Source organism: Bombina bombina, chromosome 10 (assembly GCF_027579735.1).
Source record: "Bombina bombina isolate aBomBom1 chromosome 10, aBomBom1.pri, whole genome shotgun sequence".
NCBI lineage: Eukaryota > Metazoa > Chordata > Amphibia > Anura > Bombinatoridae > Bombina > Bombina bombina.
This window is the reverse complement of record NC_069508.1, coordinates 147,496,315-147,522,222: the sequence shown is the minus strand read 5'-3', so window position 1 is coordinate 147,522,222 and position 25,908 is coordinate 147,496,315. Positions and strand designations below refer to the sequence as shown.

At 39.2% G+C, this 25,908-nt stretch overlaps 1 protein-coding gene across 2 annotated transcripts in view; it reads right to left on the bottom strand.

Annotated features, from left to right (window-relative positions):
- Positions 1-24,723, bottom strand: part of DEPDC1 (DEP domain containing 1) — a 143,356-nt gene extending 118,633 nt beyond the window's left edge. For both annotated transcript variants that reach the window (XM_053693368.1, XM_053693369.1), the window contains exons 1-2: positions 24,568-24,723; positions 1,285-1,550 (exon numbers count right to left, since the gene is read on the bottom strand). In XM_053693368.1, the coding sequence (XP_053549343.1) occupies positions 1,285-1,550; positions 24,568-24,615 (314 nt within the window). In that variant the 5' untranslated portion in view covers positions 24,616-24,723. The remainder of the gene's footprint in view (positions 1-1,284; positions 1,551-24,567) is intronic.
- Between the last annotated feature and the right edge of the window lie 1,185 nt (positions 24,724-25,908).

Here is a 25,908-nt window from a genome sequence, read left to right as displayed (position 1 = left end):
AGGAATTTTTATGACACCTATCCTAAAGAGCCGACAGCAGCCTCATGTAAACAGTGAATCTTTTCTTGTATTATAGATTCACTGTTTACTGTTGCGGTCTCTGCTGCATGTTTCCTCTCTGTCAGACCCCTAGCCCAAACGAGCATTTGAGGGTTGCTGTAAAACTTTTGACTTGCTGTATCTAATAGCAACCCTCAAATGCTCCTTTGGGCTAGGGGTCTGACAGAGAGGAAACATGCAGCAGAGACCGCAACAGTAAACAGTGAATCTATAATACAAGAAAAGATTCACTGTTTACATGAGGCTGCTGTCGGCTCTTTAGGATAGGTGTCATAAAAATTCCTGACCGGAACATGTGAGAGGAGGTCTATTGGTAATGCTCTCTGGGTCAGATATCTGCGCAGAGTGCACAGCAAGTCCTGATGTGGTGTAGCTGGGGGCTGTAACCAGATTAATCCTGACACAAATGCTGTCGGCTCGTCTGCTATGTGAGAGAGGCGGGGTCACGTGACGTTGCGCGATGATGTCACCCCTGAATCGATTCTGATCTGCACTGCATCGATGCAGCATCGTTAACAGGCTGCATCGCGATGCATCGCAGAATCGATTATTTTAGGCACCCCTAATAGAGATATTTACTAATTAAATGTACAATCAATCAAAGTAAAGACAACATTCTGAAACAAAAGTTACATCCCCTAATTCATTTAAATATTCATTTAAAGGGACATAATACTCATATGCTAAATCACTTGAAACTGATGCAGTATAACTGTAAAAAGCTGACAGGAAAATATCACCTGAGCATCTCTATGTAAAAAAGGAAGATATTTTACCTCACAATCTCCTCAGCTCAGCAGAGTAATTTCTGTGTAAAAAGTTATACTCAGCTGTTCCCAGCTGAAGGTAAAAAAAAAATTAAAAAATGAAGAAATGAACAGCAGCCAATCAGCATCAGCAGTGCTGAGGTCATGAACTCTTTTACTGTAATCTCATGAGATTTCATTGTAAACTTCCCTAATCTGAATATGGAAATAATATGAGAGTGCATGAGGCTCATCCTTTCAGCTGTCCCAGGACAGACATACTAATATGCTGCTTAGAAATCCTTTACAATGGGATGTGGCTACTGAGGAACTTTTGAGGTAAAATATCTTTCTTTTTTACATAGAGATGTTCAGGTGATATTTTCTAGTCAGCTTTTTACAGCTATACTGCATCACTTTCAAGTGTTTCAACATTTGGGTATTATGGCCCTTTAAATCTAATAAAAAGAGTAAATACCTGTAAAGATTATTGTTGTCTTCTAAGTCTTCAGCGCCCCATCTCCCCTTTAGATCTTCAATTACATGATTTTTTAAGAATTTCCTTAAGAGCTGGATTGTCTGCTGCCTTGTGACTTCTGGGCCAAAATTGCTATTGCTTTTCAGAAGTTGGTGAAGCCAGTCTATTGCCTCAGAAGCTGTAAAGCAATTTCCAAATGTTCGAAAGTGTTGCCTGTGTTTTCTTAGTGGCATACCCGCCCGAAAGTATTTAGTCACTTCATTCCACTAGAATACAGAAAGGTTACAAGATTAGGTCATCCATTATTTAAAGCGCCATGAAACACAGAATTATACTTTTCGCTATTTTAATAGAGCATGGAATTTAAAGAAAGGAAGAAAAAACAAAAAAAGCGTTATTGCATGTTTTTTATTAAGCATTTGTAGATTATGCTACTCTACTGTTTATAAAATTGTTCTTAAAGGTTGCAACAGGATGTTAATTCTGTATATAAAATGGTGCATTATATTAAAATGGGCATAAATGCAAATTTAAATTCACAGTAGAAATGTTAGCGCTAATGCATATCAACTTCCCACTGTCTGTGGGTTTTGTTTTTTTGGGGGGCGGGGCATATTCCATTGATTAAAAACCATATTAAAAAGGATCACTCAAGTTAAAATTAAACTTTCATGATTCAGATAGGAGCATACAATTTTAACCCCTTAGTGACCAGACCATTTTTCAATTTTATTACCGTTAAAGGGACACTGAACCCAATTTTTCTTCTTTCATGATTCACATAGGGCATGCAAATTAAAGCAACTTTCTAATTTACTCCTATTATCAATTTTTCTTCAATCTCTTGCTATCTTTATTTAAAAAGCAAGAATGCAAGTTTAGAAGCCGGCCAATTTTTGGTTCACATCCTGGGTTGTCCTTGCTGATTGGATATCACCAATAAACAAGTGCTGTCCAGTGTCCTAAACCCGAAATTTGCTGGCTCCTTAGCTTAGATGCCTTCTTTTTCAAATAAAGATAGCATGAGAACGAAGAAAAATTCATAATAGGAGTAAACTAGAAAGTTGCTTAAAATTGCATGCTCTATCTGAATCATGAAAGAAAAAAAAAATGTTGGTTTAGTATCTCTTTAACCCCTTAAGGACCACTTTTCCATATTCTGTCCGGTTGGGACCAAGGCTATTTTTACATTTCTGCTGTGTTTAGCTGTAAATTTTCCTCTTACTCATTTACTGTACCCACACATATTATATACTGTTTTTCTCACCATTAAATGCACTTATAAAACAAATATAAAATATGAGGGAAAAAAAATGGAAAAACACACTTTTTCTTTTTAACTTTGACCCCCAAAATCTGTTCCATATCTACAAGCACCAATGCTAAATAGTTTCTAAATTTTGTCCTGAGTTTAGAAATACCCAATGTTTACATGTTCTTTGCAAGTTATAGGGAGCAATAAGTACAAGTAGCACTTTGCTATTTCCAAACCTTTCTTTTCAAAATTAGCGATAGTTACATTGTAACACCGATATCTGTCCCTTGACATGTATATATAATTTTTTTTGTAGACAACCCAAAGTATTGATCTAGGCCCATTTTGGTATATTTCATGCCACCATTTCACCGCCAAATGCAATCAAAAAAAGAAAAAATTGTTAACTTTTTCACAAATTTTTGGTTTCTCATTGAAATTATTTACAAACAACTTGTGCAATTATGGCACAAATGATTGTAAATGCTTCTCTGGGATCCCCTTTGCTCAGAAAGAGACATTTATGGCATTGGCATTACTTTTCAGTAATTAAAAGGCCGCTAAATGCCGCTGCACACCACACTTGTATTATGCCCAGCAGTGAAGGGGTTAATTAGGTAGCTTGTAGGGTTAATTTTAGCTTTAGTGTAGAGATCAGCCTCCCACCTAACATATCCCACCCCCCGATCCCTCGCTGACCCCCCCTCAAACAGCTCTCTTCCCACCTCACAATTATCCCCGCCATCTTAAAGGGACACCGAACCCAATTTTTTTTCTTTCGTGATTCAGATAGAGCATGCAATTTTAAACAACTTTCTAATTTACTCCTTTTATCAATTTTTCTTCGTTCTCTTGCTTTCTTTATTTGAAAAAGAAGGCATCTAAGCTATTTTTTTGGTTCAGACCATGGAAAGCACTTGTTTATTGGTAGGCGAATTTACCCACCAATTAGCAAGAACAACACAGTGGGTTCACCAAAAATGGGCCGGCAACTAAACTTACATTCTTGCATTTCAAATAAAGATACCATGAGAATGAAAAGAATTTGATAATAGGAGTAAATTAGAAAGTTGATTAAAATTGCATGCTCTATCTGAATCATGATAGAAAAAAAAAATTGGGTTCAGTGTCACTTTAAGTAGTAAATAAAAGGCTTTTTTTAAAAAATAAAATTAATTATGTTATATTTTATGCTGCAGTGTTAGATCCCCCCTTATAACCCCAACAGCTCTTTTAACCCTCCCCCCTCTATTTGCCGCCATCTTGGGTACTGGCAGCCGTCTGCCAGTACCCAATTTGCTAAATGTTCTGCTTTTTTTGCCATAAAAAATTTAAACCCAATTTTCTTTTACAAGATATGACGAGTCCACGGATTTCATCCTTACATATGGGATATTGCCTCCTGGTCACAACAGCAGAGTTGCATAAATAGCTCCTCCCTTCCCCCCCAACCCAGTCATTCTCTTTGCCTGTGTTAGTGATAGGAAGAGGTAAAGTGAGGTGTTAGTTTAGATTCTTCAATCAAGAGTTTATTATTTTTTTGTAGTACCTATGTGTGCTACTTTGTTCTAGGGTGTAGCCTAGACCAGATCAAGTCTCTTCAGAAAAAAAAAAAAAAAAAAAAAAAAAAAAGGAAGCATCTTATGGCTTCAAAGCAATGGGAACTGGTGGGATATAATTCTCACTGTGCCTCCCATATACTGATGCTGCCCTTGCATTGAAAGTCTGAGACATTCTAACTCAGGACTTTCGTTTATTTCCAGGCCCATAGGAGGGAGAAGACTTTTCCATGGACCCTGCTTCTCCGATGGGGCAGGCCGGAGCTGGATCTTATGGCATCTCGTCAGAATGCCAAGCTCCCGAGATACGGATCAAGGTCCAGGGATCCTCAGGCCGCACTGATAGATGCCTTGACAGTACCTTGGTCGTTCAACCTAGCTTCTGTGTTTCCACCGTTTGCTCTCCTTCCCCGGGTGATTGCTCGGAACAAACAGGAGAGGGCTTCTGTGATTCTCCTCGCTCCTGCGTGGCCTCGCAGGACTTGGTATGCCGATTTGGTGGACGTCATCTCTGCCACCATGGAAGCTTCCATTGGGGCAGGACCTTCTCATTCAGGGACCCTTCCATCCTCCGAATCTAAATTTCTCTACAGCTGACTGCTTGGAGATTGAACGCTTGATTTTATCTAAGCGAGGGTTCTCTGATTCGGTCATTTATACCTTGATTCAGGCACGTAAGCCTGTTACTAGATAGATTTTCCATAAGATATGGCATAATTATCTTTATTGGTGTGAATCCAAGGGTTACTCATGGAGTAAGATTAGGATTCCTAGGATTTTGTCCTTTTTCCAAGAGGGTTTGTAGAAGGGGTTATCACCAAGTTCCTTAAAGGGACAGATTTCTGCTTTATCTATTTTGTTACACAAACGTCTGGCAGATATTCCGGATGTTCAATCTTTTTGTCAGGCTCTGACTAGGATCAGGCCTGTGTTTAGTCCTATTGCTCCTCCTTGAAGTTTGAATTTACTTCTTAAGAGGGTTCCATTTGGACCTATGCATCCATAGATATTAAGTTGTTATCTTGGAAAGTTTTCTTTTTAATTGCTATTTCTTCTGATCGCCGAGTTTGAGTTCTCGGCTCTTCCATTTGATTCTCCTTACCTTATTTTTCATTCCGATAAGGTAGTGTTACGTATCAAACCTGGTTTTCTTCCTAAGGTTGTTTCCAACAAACATATTAATCAGGAAATTGTAGTTCCTTCATTGTGTCCCACTCCTAAGGAGGAGCGTCTGTTACATAACTTGGACGTGGTCTGTGCCTTGCAGTTTTACTTGTAGGCGACTACAGCATTTCGTCAATCTTCTTCATTTTTTGTTGTTTTGTTCCGGAAAACGTAGGGGGTCAGAAAGCTACGGCTACCTCCCTTTCTTTTGGCTGCAGAGTATCATCCGTTTTGCATATGAGACTGCTGGACAGCAGCCTCCTGAAAGAATTACGACTCATTCTACTAGGGCTGTGGATTCCTCAGGGGCATTTAAAAATGATGCTTCTGTTGAACAGACTTGCAAGGCTGCAACTTTTTTTCTCCAAATTTCATGAATTTGATACTTTTGCCTCATCTGAGGCTGTTTTTGAGAGAAGAGTTCTTCAAGCAGTGGTGCCTTCCGTTTAGGTTCCTGTCTTGTCCCTCCCTTTCATCCGTGTCCTATAGCTTTGGTATTGTATCCCATAAGTAAGGATGAAATTCATGGACTCGTCATATCTTGTAAAAGAAAAGGAAAGTCATGCTTACATGATAAATTTATTTCTTTTACGATATGACGAGTCCACGGCCCTCCCTGTTATTTTCTAAGACAGGTTTTAATTTTTTGTTAAACTTCAGTCACCTCTGCTCCTTGGCTTTTCCTTTCTCTTCCTAACTTCGGTCGAATGACTGGGTTGGGGGGGAGGGAGGAGCTATTTATGCAGCTCTGCTGTGGAGCTCTTTGCCTCCTCCTGCTGACCAGGAGGCGATATCCCATAAGTAAGGATGAAATCTGTGGACTCGTCATATCGTAAAAGAAATACATTTATCAGGTAAGCATAAATTTCCTTTTTCTGTAGTTTAGCTGCCCCCCGTCAATACCCTACCACCTCCCATATTCCTTCCCCAACATTTATTCCCCCCTCACTCCTGCCTTTAGCGTGCGCACACACCCCTCGTGCTCTCCCGACATCTGCTGCGCACTGATGGACCAGGGACTGCTCCAGTGATGGGCCACCCCCCACCTTCCTCGTATATCTCCCACCCACCAACGATCGGCACCATCGCTGCCCGTTGCAGAGAGGTGTGCTTAAAAAGGGTATTGCACAATGCCTCAATATTGAGGCATCGCTGCAATACCCTGGAAAGCGTCCTTGGTCCTTAACGACCACTTTTTGTGTCCTCGGGTGCTAAGGGGTTAAACAACTTTCCAATTTACTTCCATTAACAAAATGTGTAGTCTTGATATTTACATTTTTTTTTTTTAGTCGTCACCAGCTCCTACTGAGCATGTGCAAGGATATGCATTTGTGATGGCTGTCACATGATACAGGAGGAGTGGAGATGGATCTAACTGAAATTTTTCAGAAAAACATAATTTATGCTTACCTGATAAATTTATTTCTCTTGTAGTGTATCCAGTCCACGGATCATCCATTACTTGTGGGATATTCTCCTTCCCAACAGGAAGTTGCAAGAGGATCACCCACAGCAGAGCTGCTATATAGCTCCTCCCCTCACTGCCATATTTAGTCATTCGACCAAAACAAGACGAGAAAGGAGAAACCATAGGGTGCAGTGGTGACTGCAGTTTAATTAAAATTTAGACCTGCCTTAAAAGGACAGGGCGGGCCGTGGACTGGATACACTACAAGAGAAATACATTTATCAGGTAAGCATAAATTATGTTTTCTCTTGTTAAGTGTATCCAGTCCACGGATCATCCATTACTTGTGGGATACCAATACCAAAGCTAAAGTACACGGATGATGGGAGGGACAAGGCAGGAACCACTGCCTGTAGAACCTTTCTCCCAAAAACAGCCTCCGAAGAAGCAAAAGTGTCAAATTTGTAAAAGGTGTGAAGCGAAGACCAAGGCGCCGCCTTGCAAATCTGTTCAACAGAGGCCTCATTTTTAAAGGCCCAGGTGGAAGCCACAGCTCTAGTAGAATGAGCTGTAATCCTTTCAGGGGGCTGCTGTCCAGCAGTCTCATAGGCTAAGCGTATTATGCTCCGAAGCCAAAAGGAGAGAGAGAGAGGTTGCAAAAGCTTTTTGGCCTCTCCTCTGTCAAGAGTAAACGACAAACAGGGCAGATGTTTGACGAAAATCTTTAGTAGCCTGTAAGTAAAACTTCAAGGCAAGGACTACGTTCAGATTATGCAAAAGACGTTCCTTCTTTGAAGGATTAGGACACAATGATGGAACAACAATCTCTTGATTGATATTCCTGTTAGAAACCACCTTAGGTAAAAACCCAGGTTTGGTACGCAGAACTACCTTGTCTGAATGAAAAAAATCAGATAAGGAGAATCACAATGTAAGGCAGATAACTCAGAGAGACTCTTCGAGCCGAGGAAATAGCCATCAAAAACAGAACTTTCCAAGATAAAAGTTTAATATCAATGGAATGAAGGGGTTCAAACGGAACTCCCTGAAGAACTTTAAGAACCAAGTTTAAGCTCCACGGGGGAGCAACAGTTTTAAACACAGGCTTAATCCTAACCAAAGCCTGACAAAATGCCTGGAGGTCTGGAACTTCTGCCAGACGCTTGTGCAAAAGAAGACAGAGCAGAGATCTGTCCTTTTAAAGAACTAGCTGATATGCCTTTGTCCAAACCCTCTTGGAGAAAGGACAATATCCTAGGAATCCTAACCTTACTCCAAGAGTAACTCTTGGATTCACACCAATAAAGATATTTACTCCATATCTTGTGGTAGATTTTCCAGGTGACAGGCTTCCGAGCCTGTATTAAGGTATCAATGACTGACTCGGAGAAGCCACCCCTTGATAGAATCAAGCGTTCAATCTCCATGCAGTCAGTCTCAGAGAAATTAGATTTGGATGATTGAAAGGACCTTGTATTAGAAGGTCCTGCCTCAGAGGCAGAGTCCATGGCGGAAGAGATGACATGTCCACTAGGTCTACATACCAGGTCCTGCGTGGCCACGCAGGCGCTATCAGAATCACTGATGCTCTCTCCTGTTTGATTTTGGCAATCAGTCGAGGGAGCAGAGGAAACAGTGGAAACACATAGGCCAGGTTGAAGAACCAAGGAGCTGCTAGAGCATCTTTCAGCGTTGCTCCCGGGTCCCTGGACCTGGATCCGTAACAAGGAAGCTTGGCGTTCTGGCGAGACGCCATGAGATCCAGTTCTGGTTTGCCCCAACGATGGACCAGTTGAGCAAACACCTCCGGATGGAGTTCCCACTCCCCCGGATGAAAAGTCTGACGACTTAGAAAATCCGCCTCCCAGTTCTCTACGCCTGGGATGTGGATCGCTGACAGGTGGCAAGTGTGAGACTCTGCCCAGCGAATTATCTTTGAGACTTCTAACATCGCTAGGGAACTCCTGGTTCCCCCTTGAAAAAATGCAGTTACACTAACAAATTTTTTACAGTGTATGTAATAAGTTAGCAGAGCATTGCACCCACTTGCAAATGGATGATTAACCCCTTAATACCAAAAACGGAATAACAAATGACAAAAACGTTTTTTAAACAGTCACAACTGCCCCAGCTCTACTGTGGTTTTTTACCTCCCTCAATACGACTTTTGAAGCCTTTTGAGCCCTTCAGAGAAGTCCTGGATCATGCAGGAAGAAGCTAGATGTCTGTGTCTGTAATTTTTGCTGTGCAAAAAAAACACCAAAATAGGCCCCTCCCACTCATATTACAACAGTGGGAAGCCTCAGGGAACTGTTTCTAGGCAAAATTCAAGCCAGCCATGTGGAAAAAAACTAGGCCCCAATAAGTTTTATCACCAAACATATGTAAAAAACGATTAAACATGCCAGCAAACGTTTTAAAATACACTTTTATAAGAGTATGTATCTCTATTAATAAGCCTGATACCAGTCGCTATCACTGCATTTAAGGCTTTACTTACATTACTTCGGTATCAGCAGCATTTTCTAGCAAATTCCATCCCTAGAAAAATATTTTAACTGCACATACCTTATTACAGGAAAACCTGCACGCTATTCCCCCTCTGAAGTTACCTCACTCCTCAGAATATGTGAGAACAGCAAAGGATCTTAGTTACTTCTGCTAAGATCATAGAAAACGCAGGCAGATTCTTCTTCTAAATACTGCCTGAGATAAACAGTGCACTCCGGTACCATTTAAAAATAACAAACTTTTGAATGAAGAAATAAACTAAGTATAAAACACCACAGTCCTCTTACGACCTCCATCTTAGTTGAGAGTTGCAAGAGAATGACTGGGTATGGCAGTGAGGGGAAGAGCTATATAGCAGCTCTGCTGTGGGTGATCCTCTTGCAACTTACTGTTGGGAAGGAGAATATCCCACAAGTAATGTTTGATCCGTGGACTGGATACACTTAACAAGAGTAATTATGTTTTCTCTTGTTAAGTGTATCCAGTCCACGGATCATCCATTACTTATGGGATACCAATACCAAAGCTAAAGTACACGGATGAAGGGAGGGACAAGACAGGAACTTAAACGGAAGGAACCACTGCCTGTAGAACCTGTCTCCCAAAAACAGCCTCCGAAGAAGCAAGTGTGTCAAATTTGTAAAATTTTGAAAAGGTGTGAAGCGAAGACCAAGTCGCAGCCTTGCAAATCTGTTCAACAGAGGCCTCATTTTTAAAGGCCCAGGTGGAAGCCACAGCTCTAGTAGAATGAGCTGTAATCCTTTCAGGGGGCTGCTGTCCAGCAGTCTCATAGGCTAAGCAAATTATGCTCCGAAGCCAAAATGAAAGAGAGGTTGCCGAAGCTTTTTGACCTCTCCTCTGTCCAGAGTAAACGACAAACAGGGAAGATGTTTGGCGAAAATCTTTAGTAGCTTGTAAGTAAAACTTCAAGGCACGGACTACGTCCAGATTATGTAAAAGACGTTCCTTCTTTGAAGAAGGATTAGGACACAATGATGTAACAACAATCTCTTGATTGATATTCTTGTTAGAAACCACCTTAGGTAAAAACCCAGGTTTGGTACGCAGAACTACCTTATCTGCATGAAAAATCAGATAAGGAGAATCACATTGTAAGGCAGATAGCTCACAAGACTCTTCGAGCCGATGAAATAGCCATCAAAAACAGAACTTTCCAAGATAAAAGTTTAATATCAATGGAATGAAGGGGTTCAAACGGAACTCCTTGAAGAACTTTAAGAACCAAGTTTAAGCTCCACGGGGGAGCAACAGTTTTAAACACAGGCTTAATTCTAACCAAAGCCTGACAAAATGCCTGGACGTCTGGAACCTCTGCCAGACGCTTGTGCAAAAGAATAGACAGAGCAGAAATCTGTCCTTTTAAAGAACTAGCTGATAATCCTTTGTCCAAACCCTCTTGGAGAAAGGACAATATCCTAGGAATCCTAACCTTACTCCATGAGTAATTCTTGGATTCACACCAATAAAGATATTTACTCCATATCTTGTGGTAGATTTTCCTGGTAACAGGCTTTCGTGCCTGCATTAAAGTATCAATGACTGACTCGGAGAAGCCACGCTTTGATAGAATCAAGCGTTCAATCTCCATGCAGTCAGTCTCAGAGAAATTAGATTTGGATGATTGAAAGGACCCATGCGACCTCAGAAATGCCAGAACTATCTCTGTATGAGACTTAGCAATTTGAAAGCTTTACGCCTGTATCAGGATGTCGTCTAGACACGGAGCCACCGCTATGCCTCGCGGTCTTAGAACCGCCAGAAGTGAGCCCAGAACCTTTGTAAAAATTCTCGGGGCTGTGGCCAACCCGAAGGGAAGAGCTACAAATTGGTAATGCCTGTCTAGAAAGGCAAACCTTAGGAACCGATGATCTTTGTAAATCGGTATGTGAAGGTAGGCATCCTTTAAGTCCACTGTAATCATGTACTGACCTTCTTGGATCATGGGTAGGATGGTCCGAATAGTTTCCATTTTGAACGATGGAACTCTGAGGAATTTGTTTAAGATCTTTAGATCCAAGATTGGTCTGAAGGTTCCCTCTTTCTTGGGAACCACAAACAGATTTGAATAAAACCTCTGTCCCGTCCGCGGAACTGGATGGATCACTCCCATTGCTAGGAGGTCTTGCACACAGCTTAGGAATGCCTCTTTCTTTATCTGGTTTGCTGATAACCTTGAAAGATGAAATCTCCCTTGTGGAGGAGAAGCTTTGAAGTCCAGAAGATATCCCTGAGATATGATCTCCAACGCCCAGGGATCCTGAACATCTCTTGCCCACACCTGGGCGAAGAGAGAAAATGTGCCCCCCAGTAGATCCGTTTCCGGATAGGGGGCCGTTCCTTCATGCTGTCTTGGGGGCAGCAGCAGGTTTTCTGGCCTGATTGCCCTTGTTCCAGGCCTGGTTAGGTTTCCAGACCTGTCTGGAATGAGCAACAGTTCCCTCTTGTTATAAGCGGAGGAAGTTGATGCTTCTCCTGCCTTGAAATTTCGAAAGGCACGAAAATTAGACTGTTTGGCCTTTGATTTGGCCCTGTCCTGAGGAAGGGTATGACCCTTGCCTCCAGTAATATCAGCAATAATTTCCTTCAAGCCAGGCCCGAATAAGGTCTGTCCCTTGAAAGGAATGTTGAGTAATTTAGACTTTGAAGTCACGTCAGCTGACCAGGATTTAAGCCATAGCGCCCTACGCGCCTGGATGGCGAATCCGGAATTCTTAGCCGTTAGTTTAGTCAAATGAACAATGGCATCAGAAACAAATGAGTTAGCTAGCTTAAGTGTTCTAAGCTTGTCAATAATTTCCTCCAATGGAGCTGTATGGATGGCCTCTTCCAGGGCCTCAAACCAGAATGCCGCCGCAGCAGTGACAGGCGCAATGCATGCAAGGGGCTGCAAAATAAAACCTTGTTGAATAAACATTTTCTTAAAGGGACAGTTTACTCAAAAACTTTCTCCCCTTTAATTTGTTCCCAATGATCCACTTTACCTGCTGGAGTGTATTAAATTGTTTACAAGTAGCTCCTTTACCCTTATATTGGCATTTGAAATTGTTGATTTAGCATGTGGTATCCCCACCTATTCTGAAAGTTTGTGGCCGCGCGTACCAGCTATAGATAAGCTTTGTAAACACAGCCAGCAGAAGAAATTATACTCCCAGTGCGATATAGCAGAGATAAGGTAATAAAATGTTGATTTTTCCATTGTTCTCTCAAAGTACTGGTGATTGTTTTAAGGATAGATATAAGATAAAGAAGCAGGTATATTTGCACAATGTGAAACAGTAATGAGATCGGATTATACCTACAAGCTCAACCCATTTTATTAGGTTGTGGCTTCAAAACACAAAATCAGAGCTCTAATATACACAAATAAGCCTTAAAAAGCTAATTTTCATACATTTTTTACTCTGCAGTTGGTAAAAAGAGCAATTGTAAACACATTAAGGGAAAAACTATTTTACAGTATACTGTCCCTTTAAGGTAACCCTCCAATTTTTTATCCATTGGATCTGAAAAAGCACAACTGTCCTCAACCGGGATAGTGGTACGCTTTGCTAAAGTAGAAACTGCTCCCTCCACCTTAGGAACCGTCTGCCATAATTCCCGTGTAGTGGCGTCTATTGGAAACATTTTTCTAAATATAGGAGGTGGGGAAAAGGACACACCGGGTCTATCCCGCTCCTTGCTAATAATTTCTGTAAGCCTTTTAGGTATAGGAAAAACGTCAGTACACACCGGCACCGCATAGTATCTATCCAGCCTACACAATTTCTCTGGAATTGCAACTGTGTTACAGTCATTCAGAGCAGCTAATACCTCCCCAAGCAATACACGGAGGTTCTCAAGCTTAAATTTAAAATTAGAAATCTCTGAATCAGGTTTCCCCGAGTCAGAGATGTCACCCACAGACTGAAGCTCCCCGTCCTCATGTTCTGCATACTGTGACGCAGTATCAGACATGGCTCTAACAGCATTTGCGCACTCTGTATCTCTCCTAACCACAGAGCTATCGCGCTTGCCTCTTAATTCAGGCAATCTAGATAATACCTCTGACAGGGTATTATTCATGATTGCAGCCATGTCCTGCAAGGTAATCGCTATGGGCGTCCCTGATGTAATTGGCGCCATATTAGCGTGCGTCCCCTGAGCGGGAGGCAAAGGGTCTGACACGTGGGGAGAGTTAGTCGGCATAACTTCCCCCTCGACAGAACCCTCTGTTGATAATTCTTTTATAGATAAAGACTGATCTTTACTGTTTAAGGTGAAATCAATACATTTAGTACACATTCTCCTATGGGGCTCCACCATGGCTTTCAAACATAATGAACAAGTAGGTTCCTCTGTATCAGACATGTTTAAACAGACAAGCAATGAGACTAGCAAGCTTGGAAAACACTTAAAACAAGTTTACAAGCAATATAACAAACGTTACTGCGCCTTTAAGAAACACAAATTTTGTCCAAATTTGAAATAACAGTGAAAAAAGGCAGTTACACTAACGAAATTTTTACAGTGTATGTAACAAGTTAGCAGAGCATTGCACCCACTTGCAAATGGATGATTAACCCCTTAATACCAAAAACGGAATAACAAATGACAAAAACGTTTTTTAAACAGTCACAACAACTGCCACAGGTCTACTGTGGCTTGTTACCTCCCTCAATACGACTTTTGAAGCCTTTTGAGCCCTTCAGAGAAGTCCTGGAACATGCAGGAAGAAGCTGCATGTCTGTAATTTTTGCTGCGCAAAAAAAGCGCTAAAATAGGCCCCTCCCACTCATATTACAACAGTAAAAAGCCTCCAGGAACTGTTTCTAGGCAAAATTCAAGCCAGCCATGTGGAAAAAACTAGGCCCCAATAAGTTTTATCACCAAACATATATAAAAAACGATTAAACATGCCAGCAAACGTTTTAAAATACACTTTTATAAGAGTATGTATCTCTATTAATAAGCCTGATACCAGTCGCTATCACTGCATTAAAGGCTTTACTTACATTACTTCGGTATCAGCAGCATTTTCTAGCAAATTCCATCCCTAGAAAAATATTTTAACTGCACATACCTTATTACAGGAAAACCTGCACGCTATTCCCCCTCTGAAGTTACCTCACTCCTCAGAAAATGTAAGAACAGCAAAGGATCTTAATTACTTCTGCTAAGATCACAGAAAACGCAGGCAGATTCTTCTTCCAAATACTGCCTGAGATAAACAGTGCACTCCGGTACCATTTAAAAATAACAAACTTTTGATTGAAGAAATAAACTAAGTATAAAACACCAGAGTCCTCTTACGACCTCCATCTTAGTTGAGAGTTGCAAGAGAATGACTGGGTATGGCAGTGAGGGGAAGAGCTATATAGCAGCTCTGCTGTGGGTGATCCTCTTGCAACTTCCTGTTGGGAAGGAGAATATCCCATAAGTAATGGATGATCCGTGTACTGTATACACTTAACAAGAGAAAATAATCAAAACTATACGTTGTTACAAAACACACCCAGATGGGCTATATAAATGGATTATCCACAAAACATGTATGCATAGAAAAAAAATACAAATTTCTTCATCCATTCTATTAATAATTAGAATTGGGTTTCATGCCCCTTTATGTTTTGGGAATTAGAAATTGCACAGAGCTAAACATGAAAAGGGAGCAAAATAAATAAATGACAGTGTAGTGCAAAAGTTGCTTCTTTATGCATAACTAACTTTTTATAAACAAATCTCAGAGTGTTTACTGTCTCTTTAAAGGGACACTGTACACTAAATTTTCAGCTAAAATATTGTATCCTTTTAAAGGACCAGTCACCTCAGTAGATTTGCATAATCAACAAGTGCAAGATAACAAGACATTGCAATAGCACTTAGTCTGAACTTCAAATGAGTAGTAGATTTTTTTTCAGACAATTTTAAAAGTTATGTATTTTTCCACTCCCCCTGTACCATGTGACAGCCATTAGCCAATCACAAATGCATACACGTACCATGTGACAGCCATCAGCCATTCACAAATGCATACACACTTATTCTTGCACATGCTCAGTAGGAGCTGGTGACTCAAAAAGTTTAAATATAAAAAGACTGCAAATTTTGTTAATAGAAGTGAATTGGAAAGTTGTTTAAAATGGCATGCTCTATCTGAATAATGAAAGTTTATTTTTGATTGAGTGTTCCTTTAACTGAACATATTTTCATTGGAAGTTCTTCCTGAATCCTTTGTGAGTCAATAAATATCAGGACCTCTTGTGAGTATCTTCCTTATGATATCCTTGTTGTTGGAAAACTCACAATGGTGATAGTCTCTTTTCTTAGAACTTGTAAAAAAAAAAAAAAAAAAAGCAAGACTTTTTCCTGCAGTTAGGAGAGGAAAGGGCCACCACTTTCATATAGTCTAACCCTGCTACATATCTGTCCATAACATCGGTCACATAACAACTGCAAAACAATTTACTTTATACTAACTTTATGACAATTGCTAGGCTTGTCGTCTGTAGACTAAAGCCCTGATTGGCTCTTTAAAGGCAAATTGTGGGTGGAGTTTAAATACTGAAAAATAAATGCAGTAAAAAGGATATTATATGTTTTCAAAATGTTGACTTGGCTGATATGTTATTCCATAGCAACACAACAGAAATGTCTAGCAATTACAAGGTCCTTTAACCTTTTAAGGCCGTTATGGCGTTCTATTCCGTCCTAACCGTGCCAGGCTTTAGCGCAGTTAAGACGGAATAGAACGTCCTAGCCGTTTTGGCTGCCTTCAAATTTGTTTACATCAGAACTTTGTGCAGATGTAGACAAAGTAATTGGGTCATTAAAGGCTTAACTGCATGCAATTTTTATTGCAGAGTGCTCAGATGAAGAATCTGTGACATAAATAAATGTAGATATTTGTTCTGTGTGTGCCGATTTGTGTGGCTAAGAATTCCATGTGGTTTTTAACAGGAATTCCAGACCACAGGGCTTTTAGGTGTAAAAATTGCAACCCTGTATTGTGTACGTTATGTGACAAAATGTGTGCTATTTCTGTCAAAAAATGTGTGACTTTTACTAAGGGGCGTCGGTATTTCACTTGTATTTGCCTCTATACTTGACCATTAATAGATCTGTGTATATGATTATTATTTTGGCGTGATGTACTCTCACAACATTTTTAGAATGAACAAACAGCTGCAATAGCCAAACTCTACTAGCATATTTATTTTTTTTAAGAGCCAATCCAGGCTTGAGTATGCAGAATAGCAGGCTAGCCCACAGTCATATTGTTAGTATAAAGTGAATTGTTTGGCATTTTTTTAAAGCCAATTAGGGGGAAATATGTAGCAGGGTTGGCCTTGATAAATCTGCAGTGTGCTTTCCTAGGTTTGAGAATTAGACAAGCCAAAGATTCTAGAGCTAAAACATATTAAATATATTGAAAGTATATTGTAAATTAGTCTTACTACACAACTGAGCATCTTATATAAAAACCTAAAGGTTTTACTGTGCCTTTAAACTGAATGTAAAGTGAAAGTCAATCCTAGCGTTGTACAAACACTAGGATTTACTAATGAAACAAATAAAGGGCACTTTCATACATGAAGTATAAGATACAAATAAAGGAGCTTTCTACGTGAAGTATCAATCGATCGCCGTTCTCAGCTCCTACAGCAACTCACGGCTAAAAAAATTCTTTAAGAGTTGACGTTTTCACCTCTTAGCCAATAGCCGCACGGTAAATCCGTCTTGGCACCCATGGGAGACGGATTTACCGTGCGGCTATTGGCTAAGAGGTGAAAACGTCAACTCTTAAAGAATTGGTGATAGTCTCTTTTCTTAGAACTTGTAAAAAAAAAAAAAAAAAAAAAGCAAGACTTTTTCCTGCAGTTAGGAGAGGAAAGGGCCACCACTTTCATATAGTCTAACCCTGCTACATATCTGTCCATAACATCGGTCACATAACAACTGCAAAACAATTTACTTTATACTAACTTTATGACAATTGCTAGGCTTGTCGTCTGTAGACTAAAGCCCTGATTGGCTCTTTAAAGGCAAATTGTGGGTGGAGTTTAAATACTGAAAAATAAATGCAGTAAAAAGGATATTATATGTTTTCAAAATGTTGACTTGGCTGATATGTTATTCCATAGCAACACAACAGAAATGTCTAGCAATTACAAGGTCCTTTAACCTTTTAAGGCCGTTATGGCGTTATACTTATATACTTATTATACTTTTATATAGGTTATACTTACCTTAGCCAATAGCCGCACGGTAAATCCGTCTCCCATGGGTGCCAAGCCGGATTTACCGCATGGCTATTGGCTAAGAGGTGAAAACGTCAACTCTTAAAGAATTTTTTTAGCCGTGAGTTGCTGTAGGAGCTGAGAACGGCGATCGGTTGAAACAAAGGAGCTTTCTACATTAAGTATCTTATACTTCATGAATGAAAGTCCTCTTTATTTGTTTCAATAGTCAATCCTAGCATTGACTTTCACATTAAATCGTTTACCTAAAGTTAAACAATGGAAGTTAAAAAAAATGAATGAGAGACTTTCATTCATGAAATCTTTAGGATATACTTATCTTCAGAGCTATTTCACTATAAACGCTACACGGATTTGAGCTGAAGCTCCGGTCGCCATGTTCATCAATTGATGAACAGATGACTCACCTGCAATCAACTAATTATTGTTTCCCCCCCGGGCAGTGACATTTGTGGGGCTGAACGCCCGGGAGGGAAAAACAATTAGTTGATTGCAGGCGAGTTATCGGTCAATCAATTGATGAAAATGGCGACCGGAGCTTCAGCTCATATCCGTGTAGCTTTTATAGTGAAATAGCTCTGAAGGTAAGTATAACCTAAAGTATTTATGAATGAAAGTCTCTCATTCATTTTTTAACTTCCATCGTTTCACTTTAGGTAAACTATTTAACTGAACATTCAAACAAGTAGCTAAAGCAATAAAAACATTCCCACCCTGGTCAGAGGTTCAAAACCTTTGAATCACAAGGCAAACCTCAAAGTAACCTATGACACACCCAATGTTAACAGCTGAATCAATTAACTGTTGCCATAGGGATTTACAGCAGTAAGTGCTGATAATAAAGCCCTTTATTTTTTCTATATAGCGCTAGCACAGTAGGAGAATGGGTAGTTATCAGGGAAATCCAGTATCATGTAAGACTAGTAAAGACAACTGCCTCAGGTCACTCACATTCTCCTTTCTGCTACACAAATCTAAAGAGGTACACCCTAAAGCAAAAATAAAGCACTGATTAATTACAGAATGCTATTTATGAATTAAATGTTCATTCACCGAGTATCTAGAGACTTTTTGGAATTAGAACACTATTTTTTGCAACAAAATGCGGCAACTTAGAAGAAAAGATTTAGATACTCTAATTCGTTAGAAAAGGGTTAGACAAATTTGTTCAAAAATCTAGGAGCCAGAAACTTTCGGCCATCCCTATGAGATATTATATCCAGCTGCAATTTATGCCGATATTATGCTAACATTAGTTATTAATGGTTCTCAATGTTTATTGCTCAAATTATCATCTAATCAATTTATGCAATGAATTTGTGCATTGTATTTAAGAAACCCGACCCAGCTGGCAAAGATTTTCTGCGGAGGACACACAATTTTGATTCACGGTTGTTGAATCCCAAGAGTGCTTTCTTAGCACTTGATTGTTAGAATATATATATATATATATATATATATATATATATATATATATATATATATATATATATATATATATAAAAATTTGAGAAACAAATACATGAGGAATTCCCTATTCCCATGGAAATTATATATATTTCCACGGGAATAGGGAATTCCTCATGTATTTGTTTCTCAAATTTTGTCTTGCCTTTTACAAGTTTTTTTATCATTGTTTTACTTATATCAATTGTACCCATGGACAGAGCTGCGGAATATGTTGGCACTTTAGAAATAAAGTATAATAATAGTATCTTGAAATCTCCACTAGTCCAGAAGTAAGACGTTACAGTAGACAAGGAAAAAAATAAAAAAAATAACTGACATTTTCCTATCTTTAAAGTGATAGGAAATTTGACCAATCTATATAATTTGAATATTAAAACCTCATCCTATTTCTGCCGCCCTAAAGTTTAAAATTACAGACTACACCAAAATTGTCATTGTTTTAAAAAAAAAAAAAAAAAAAAAAAAAGAGAGATAGACAACGGCTTTTCTACCCATTACCCAGCTTTGCACAACCAACATTATAAGATTTTATAACATTTAAACCTCTAAATTTATGTCTGTTTTAAGCTACTACAGTCAGCCTCTTATCACATGCTTTTATATTAGCTTTTCACAAGAGACTGCGTAGTTTGCGGTTGCAAAATCAGATGGGAGCTGTTCTGTAGGATTTTGCAACTGATGGAATGCGATGACGTAACTTGCGCGCATGTTCAGATTGTAAGGTCGCACATGCAGACGGGTCGTAGAATCCGACAACACACTGGTGCGCAACCAAACGATCTGCGCAGTTACGTTATCACATTCCATTGGTTGCAAAATCCAACAGAACAGCTCCCAACGGATTTTGCAACCGCGAATTGCACATGCGACATAGGTCACTGACTGCAAAATCCGACACAAAACTGTCATCAGATTTTGTGACTGAGGAGGAGTGTGCACGTGTGCGCCTATATCAGCGCTTCTGATAGGTTTTACAAACACAGGTATAATACAGCACTTTTTTTTTTTTTATATTATCTTTGTATAATCAGCTTATCTGCTTGTTTTAAAGGGTCTTGAAGATCTGTAGCCACTAACTTGCTTAAAAGCATAGTGCAAATTTATATTTAAGTGCAAGACCTGACATTATAGAACATCATGGATTCAAATGAAATCATCCGATTTTATATTTATTAAATTATTATTAATAACTAGAAACAGCTGCAACGAAAGGACCCCCAGAAAAGTTAAAGCAGTATAGTATATGATCTCTTCCCAGATGTGCTATTGCGAAAGAAAGGCTGCATACATAAAGTATTCCAGCTGTAGGCTGTGCAGTGAAAAGAGTGTGTGATAGGGGGATGCTGTATACATTTCAGTTAAAGTGATGGTAAATTTCATGCATTCCTAAATTCCTCCAGTCTGTACAACCTAAATCTCAACGGTTTGATAATAAATTTAGAGATGCGACGTACTGAGCGTTATCGCTCCTTGCTCCGTCCCCGGCATTACTTCCTGATCTGTTCCATTGCGGACGTAGAGAGCGGAACCACCCACTCTCTAAATCATTATTTGGGCATTTTGGTCTTCACTGCTTGCTCTGTGCATGAGAGTCATTACTTATGCAATACATAGTATACAAATAGTATAGCATGCATTTACATAATGTAGGGCGTGTTTGCTTATTTCAGTGTTGCCGACTGGCCTGGATTTCTATTGGTATTGAAACAAACGTGACATAGAATATCAATGGCGGCGGTTATACAGACGGAGGAAGGATGGTGAATATGAAGCATATAAATATTAGATATTTACAAATACCGACAGATTGCGGCAGTTTCCTGAATGAAAGTCACTTTATTTTTTTATTTTCTATACGATCGCATGTTTGACTGGGTCTTAGTTTACCATCACTTTAAAGGAACACCACCTTGTTGGTACAATATCTAAACTCCCACTGTAAAGTTTACAATAAATTTACTAGGTATTTCACCTTAAATGAGAAGCGCTGATATAGGTGCAGACATGCGTACTCCTCCTTGGTCGCAAAATCGGATGACAGCTGGGTGTTTTCTGGATTTTGCAACCAATGTCACGTGCACTTGGCGGTTGCAAAATCTAATGGGAGTTGCTCTGTAGATTTTGTAACAATGAGATGAGACTACGTAACTGCGCGCATGCGCAGACACCTGGTCTTACATTCCGTCGGTTTGCAGAAACCGACAGAACACTAGCTCCAGAGAGAAGCTCAGTGTTAACAGTGGGGGCTGACACTTCTGTTGTTGCCAAGAACAAGATAACTGTCTTTCTCACATCTCTTCCTGGATGTCCTCTCACTACCTCAAGCTAAATCTCTCCAAAACTGAGCTCCTTATTTTCTCTACTTCTTCGAAAATCTCCACCCACAATCTCTCTATAACTGTCGATAACTCCATCATTACCCCTCCCATCTTGTGGAACTCTCTGCCTTGCCCCACAAGACCCTAGTTTTGAAAACTTCAAGCGCTCCCTAAAGACTTTACCTGTTCAGGGATGCATACAACCTACACTAACCTTTCTTTATAACGTTTACTCTCCTCCATTGCTATCCCCTGAACCCCCTTAGCATGTAAGCCTAAGTGTCCAGCTGTTTGTAGATCACCTTCTTTAGAGCCGACTACAACAGTGCGACTCTTGGTAGGGCCCTCTACCCGTCTGATTCCTATAAATGTTTCCTTGTATTCCGCCTATCATGTTTATAGCACTGTAGAATCTGTTGGCGCTCTACAAATAACTGATAATAGTAATAATAATAATATGGGCAGCACAATTTAACCCCTTGGCTACCAGAGAGAACGGCAGTGTATTCCCATACTGCGTACTGTAGTCCTTTTTAGCAGCCATGGGGTAAATTGTGCTGCACAATTTATGTTGTCCTAGGCACGGCTGTGGAGGTTATGTAGAAGGTCTATGCTTACTATTCTGCCCTTATTGATTTACAGCTCTCGACAAGGATGTCTGGAGAAGTAGGTCTGTAGCATCTTTGAATGTGGGGCTAATTTCTAAGTAATATTTAGCTCTTAAAGGGATAGCCTACACCAAAATTATAATTGTTTAAAAAAAGGATAGATAACACCTTTACTACCCATTCCCTGGCTTTGCACAACCAACATTGATATATTAATATACTTTAGAACATTCAACCCTCTAAATCTCTGCAGGTTTCTCTTATCACATCCTTTTTTATTTGCTTTTCACAACAGGAGACTGCTAGTTCATGTGGGCCATATAGATAACATTGTGCTCACGCTCCATGGAGTTGTGGCTGACACTGCACTAATTGGCTAAAATGGGCCGCCTCCTGAGTTTTACATTCCTGCTTTTAAAATAAAGATAGCAAGAGAACGAAGAAAATTTGATAATAGGAGTAGATTAGAAAGTTGCTTAAAATTGCATGCTCTATCTGAATCACGAAAGAAAAAATAAATTGGGTTTAGTATCCCTTTAAAGTGAATGTAAATTTTTCCTGTTTGTATAATATAGTTTTGTACCGAATCATCCGATTAAGCATACCGCCACAATCCGTTTTTAATCAAATTTATTATTTCGTTTTTATTTTATATAACAAATAACGATCATTCACTTACACGCTCCTCCCACTCACTGTTTGCTAATTCGGCACTGCGCGCTCCCGTGTAGTTTTTCAATTGCGCATGCGTTACTCCTGTTTCCGCTTTTTAACAACATAGTATTCATTGAATGAGTCTAACTCTATTCAATGAAAACTATCGTTGCGAGTGGTGAAGGACAGGATCTATTAAAAGTATAACTTTTAATCCCGCAATCTCTAAAGAATATAATATCGAGTGTAAATTAATTTGTTAAACTGCAATCTCATTTACTTTAAGCAAAATAACACAATGTACCGATATACGGAGCCCTTTCAGATCCACTAATCCAAGCGGCACAATACAGAGGAAATGACAGGACTCCGTATAACATTCTATTGCGACGCCGTGTTTAGATATATAGCGCATGTGCGAAATGTGCACGAGCTTACAATACATTAGCTCTACACCGCAACCGAATGCATGCGCAATGATGACGTATTACGTCATGGTAAGGGGGTGGGTCCCCCTGTGGTTAGAGCCGTTATTGGCTATCAAGACGTTGATCAAAAAATAGAGGAACGGAGCGCGAATGCCGGGAGGAGGATGATTTTAGCGAAAACTAGGATAAAATACCGAAAAATAAGGTTACGAATAAAAAAAATTAAAATTTGATGAATGAAACTCAAGTTTTCTTCTTGACAAATGTTACACAGGTGTTTAGACAAGAGGCCGACTTTACAATCACTTTAAACCGTTCTGGTGAGAGTGCAATTCCTTAATTATGGAGCCCTGCTGGCTTCATTCATTAAAAAATAATAACAACAATAATAATAATAATAATAAATATATATATATTAGTGGCAGTTTAAAAAAAAAACAAAAAAACAAAAACAAACACGTTTTGCTCACAATAAACTGCATTTATGTCAAGGGACGTTCAATATATTATACATTTTTCATTAGCATACAAAAAAAAATATGTAAAAGTCTGCTCTGAAACCACAATGGATTGCTGCTTCTAACAGGATATGACTGTTGAGCCAATCGAGCGAGGCATATGCAAGAAGCTGCCAGCCACCAGTTTGACAGCATGCCAACCCCTTTTTGGCATTTAGATAGCAAAATATTTTTGCATTAACATGGTGTTCTGACCCTTTCCAAAACGTAAACTAAGATGACTATATAATTTTCAAGAGTAATGTAAAATGCTGGTCTAGAGTGTGAAATAACTTCCAACAAGTCACATTAAACGGACATGAAACCCACATTTTTTTCCTTTCATGATTCAGACAGATCATAAAATTTTAAATAACTTTCCAATTTACTTTTCTTAATTCTCTTGGTATCATTTTGTGAAGGAGCAGTAATCCACTACTGGGAGCTAGCTGAAAGTCAACGACAATAGAAATATGTGCAGCCGCCAATCAGCAGCTTCTGAGCCCTACCTATGTATACTTTTCAAAACCATTTAGATCATATAAATACATTGGAAAAAGTTATTTGAAATTGCATGCTCTATCTGAATCATAAAAGAAGAAAAAAAATTGGGTTGCACGCCCCTTTAATAGAGATGAATACATATTTTTCATGTAAAAGCATTTTCAGGTTTTATAATAAATCACATTGCCATGGCAACAACTTTATGAGTTATATATAATTATGTAAGGACAGCAACATTCAACCACTGCCTTTAGATTTCAGTGTCATAACATTTTCACACACTATATATATAGTAGTATATATATATATATATATATATATATATATATATAGTAGTGCATGTGAGAGCAATAACATTGTTATACAAAACTATGAGCTTGTATACAATGTGCCCATTAAAACTTTTTGTTCTAATAAAATGTATTCAAAGATCATTAACCCCTTGGCTGCCAGAGAGATAACAATACATCGTTGTTATGCAATGATGTAGTTCTATCTCTCTGGAAGCGAACAGGTTAAAGCTAACACACAAAAGCCCACCTTTCTCCCATGCCATATTTTATTGTCTAGTCGCTTCCCTTATAGCGAGTGAATCAAATGACAATATTATACTTTCGTTCCAACTTCTATGAAATTCGAAGAAACTCACCAATTTGGTGGCCCTGTACGGCCCGGGAGTGACAATGCGACCCTCCATCACGTGCACGGTATTAAGGACCGAGACTTGAACAATCCGAGCCGCCTGCGGCCCTTTAACCCCTCATTACCAATAAGCAACTAAACTCTATACACTCACTGCATTCCAACGGCCGCAAGGATGTTTGAAAAAGTCGCTAGAGGTGCGCTGGATAACGATTGGCGGAAGAGTATGCGCACGTGATATGTACACCCAATCAGAACTGCAAGTGTGGTCGCAGAGCTGAGCTGCTAGTGCTGGCTGTGCAGACTGTGTCTGTGTATGTAGTTGTTGTGATTGTGTGCTCGTGCTCCTCTACTATATAGAGAGCATAATATGACGGCAGATGGTTACCCCATTAGCAAATAGTTGGGGATTACTGTGTGCTCGTGTAGCTCTAGTTACCATAGAGAGCGTAATCTGAGGGCAGATGGTTACTCCATTAGAAAATAGTCGGGCATAACTGTGTGCTCGTGCATGTGTAGCTCCAGTTTGTATAGAAAGTGTGATCTGACTGCAGATGGTTACTCAATTTCAAACAGTTGGGGAAGTCGGATATAAAACTTAACTTTTATTTCGTGATACAGAGAATATAATGTTAAACAACTTCACAATTTACTTCTATTAACAAATTTGCTTTGTTCTCTTGGTACCTTTTGTTGAATGAGCAACAGTGATTTACTGGAAGCTAGCTGAACACACCAGGTGAGACAAGGACAAGAAGTATATATGTTCAGCCACCAATCTGTAGCTAGCTCCCAGTAGTGCATTGCTGCTCTTAAGCCTACTTATGTTTTTCAACAAAGGATACCATGGAAAAGAAGATATTTAAATAATAGAGGTAAATTGGAAACCAAGGGTGTCAACAGAATGAAGCAAGTTTTACAATAGAAATAAAGTGCAAAGTTGTTTAAAATTGTATTCACTATCTGAATCAGAAAAGGAGAATTTAGGTTTTAAAATTGGAATCCGCATGGATGCATTTCAGTTTTGAATAGAAGCATTTTTGTAATATACATGTATTAGCAAAAGGCTTCTTATAAAAGCTATAGCAGTTTCTAAAGTGTATTTAAGTATTCTCTGTGCATCAGCATTTTAAACACAGTGCTAGTACCATTTCATAATGACTTAATTTGTTAATTGCTTACATGATATAAGCCTCACTTGTGCTCTAAGCAGCTGCATTATTTAAAATGCTGGTGCACTGAGAATATCTAGATATGCTTCATGTGCAGAGAAAAATGTTAAGACTAAAACAGTGATAATGTTTACTAGAAGCATTTTTGGCAATACAATACATGTATATTGCAAATA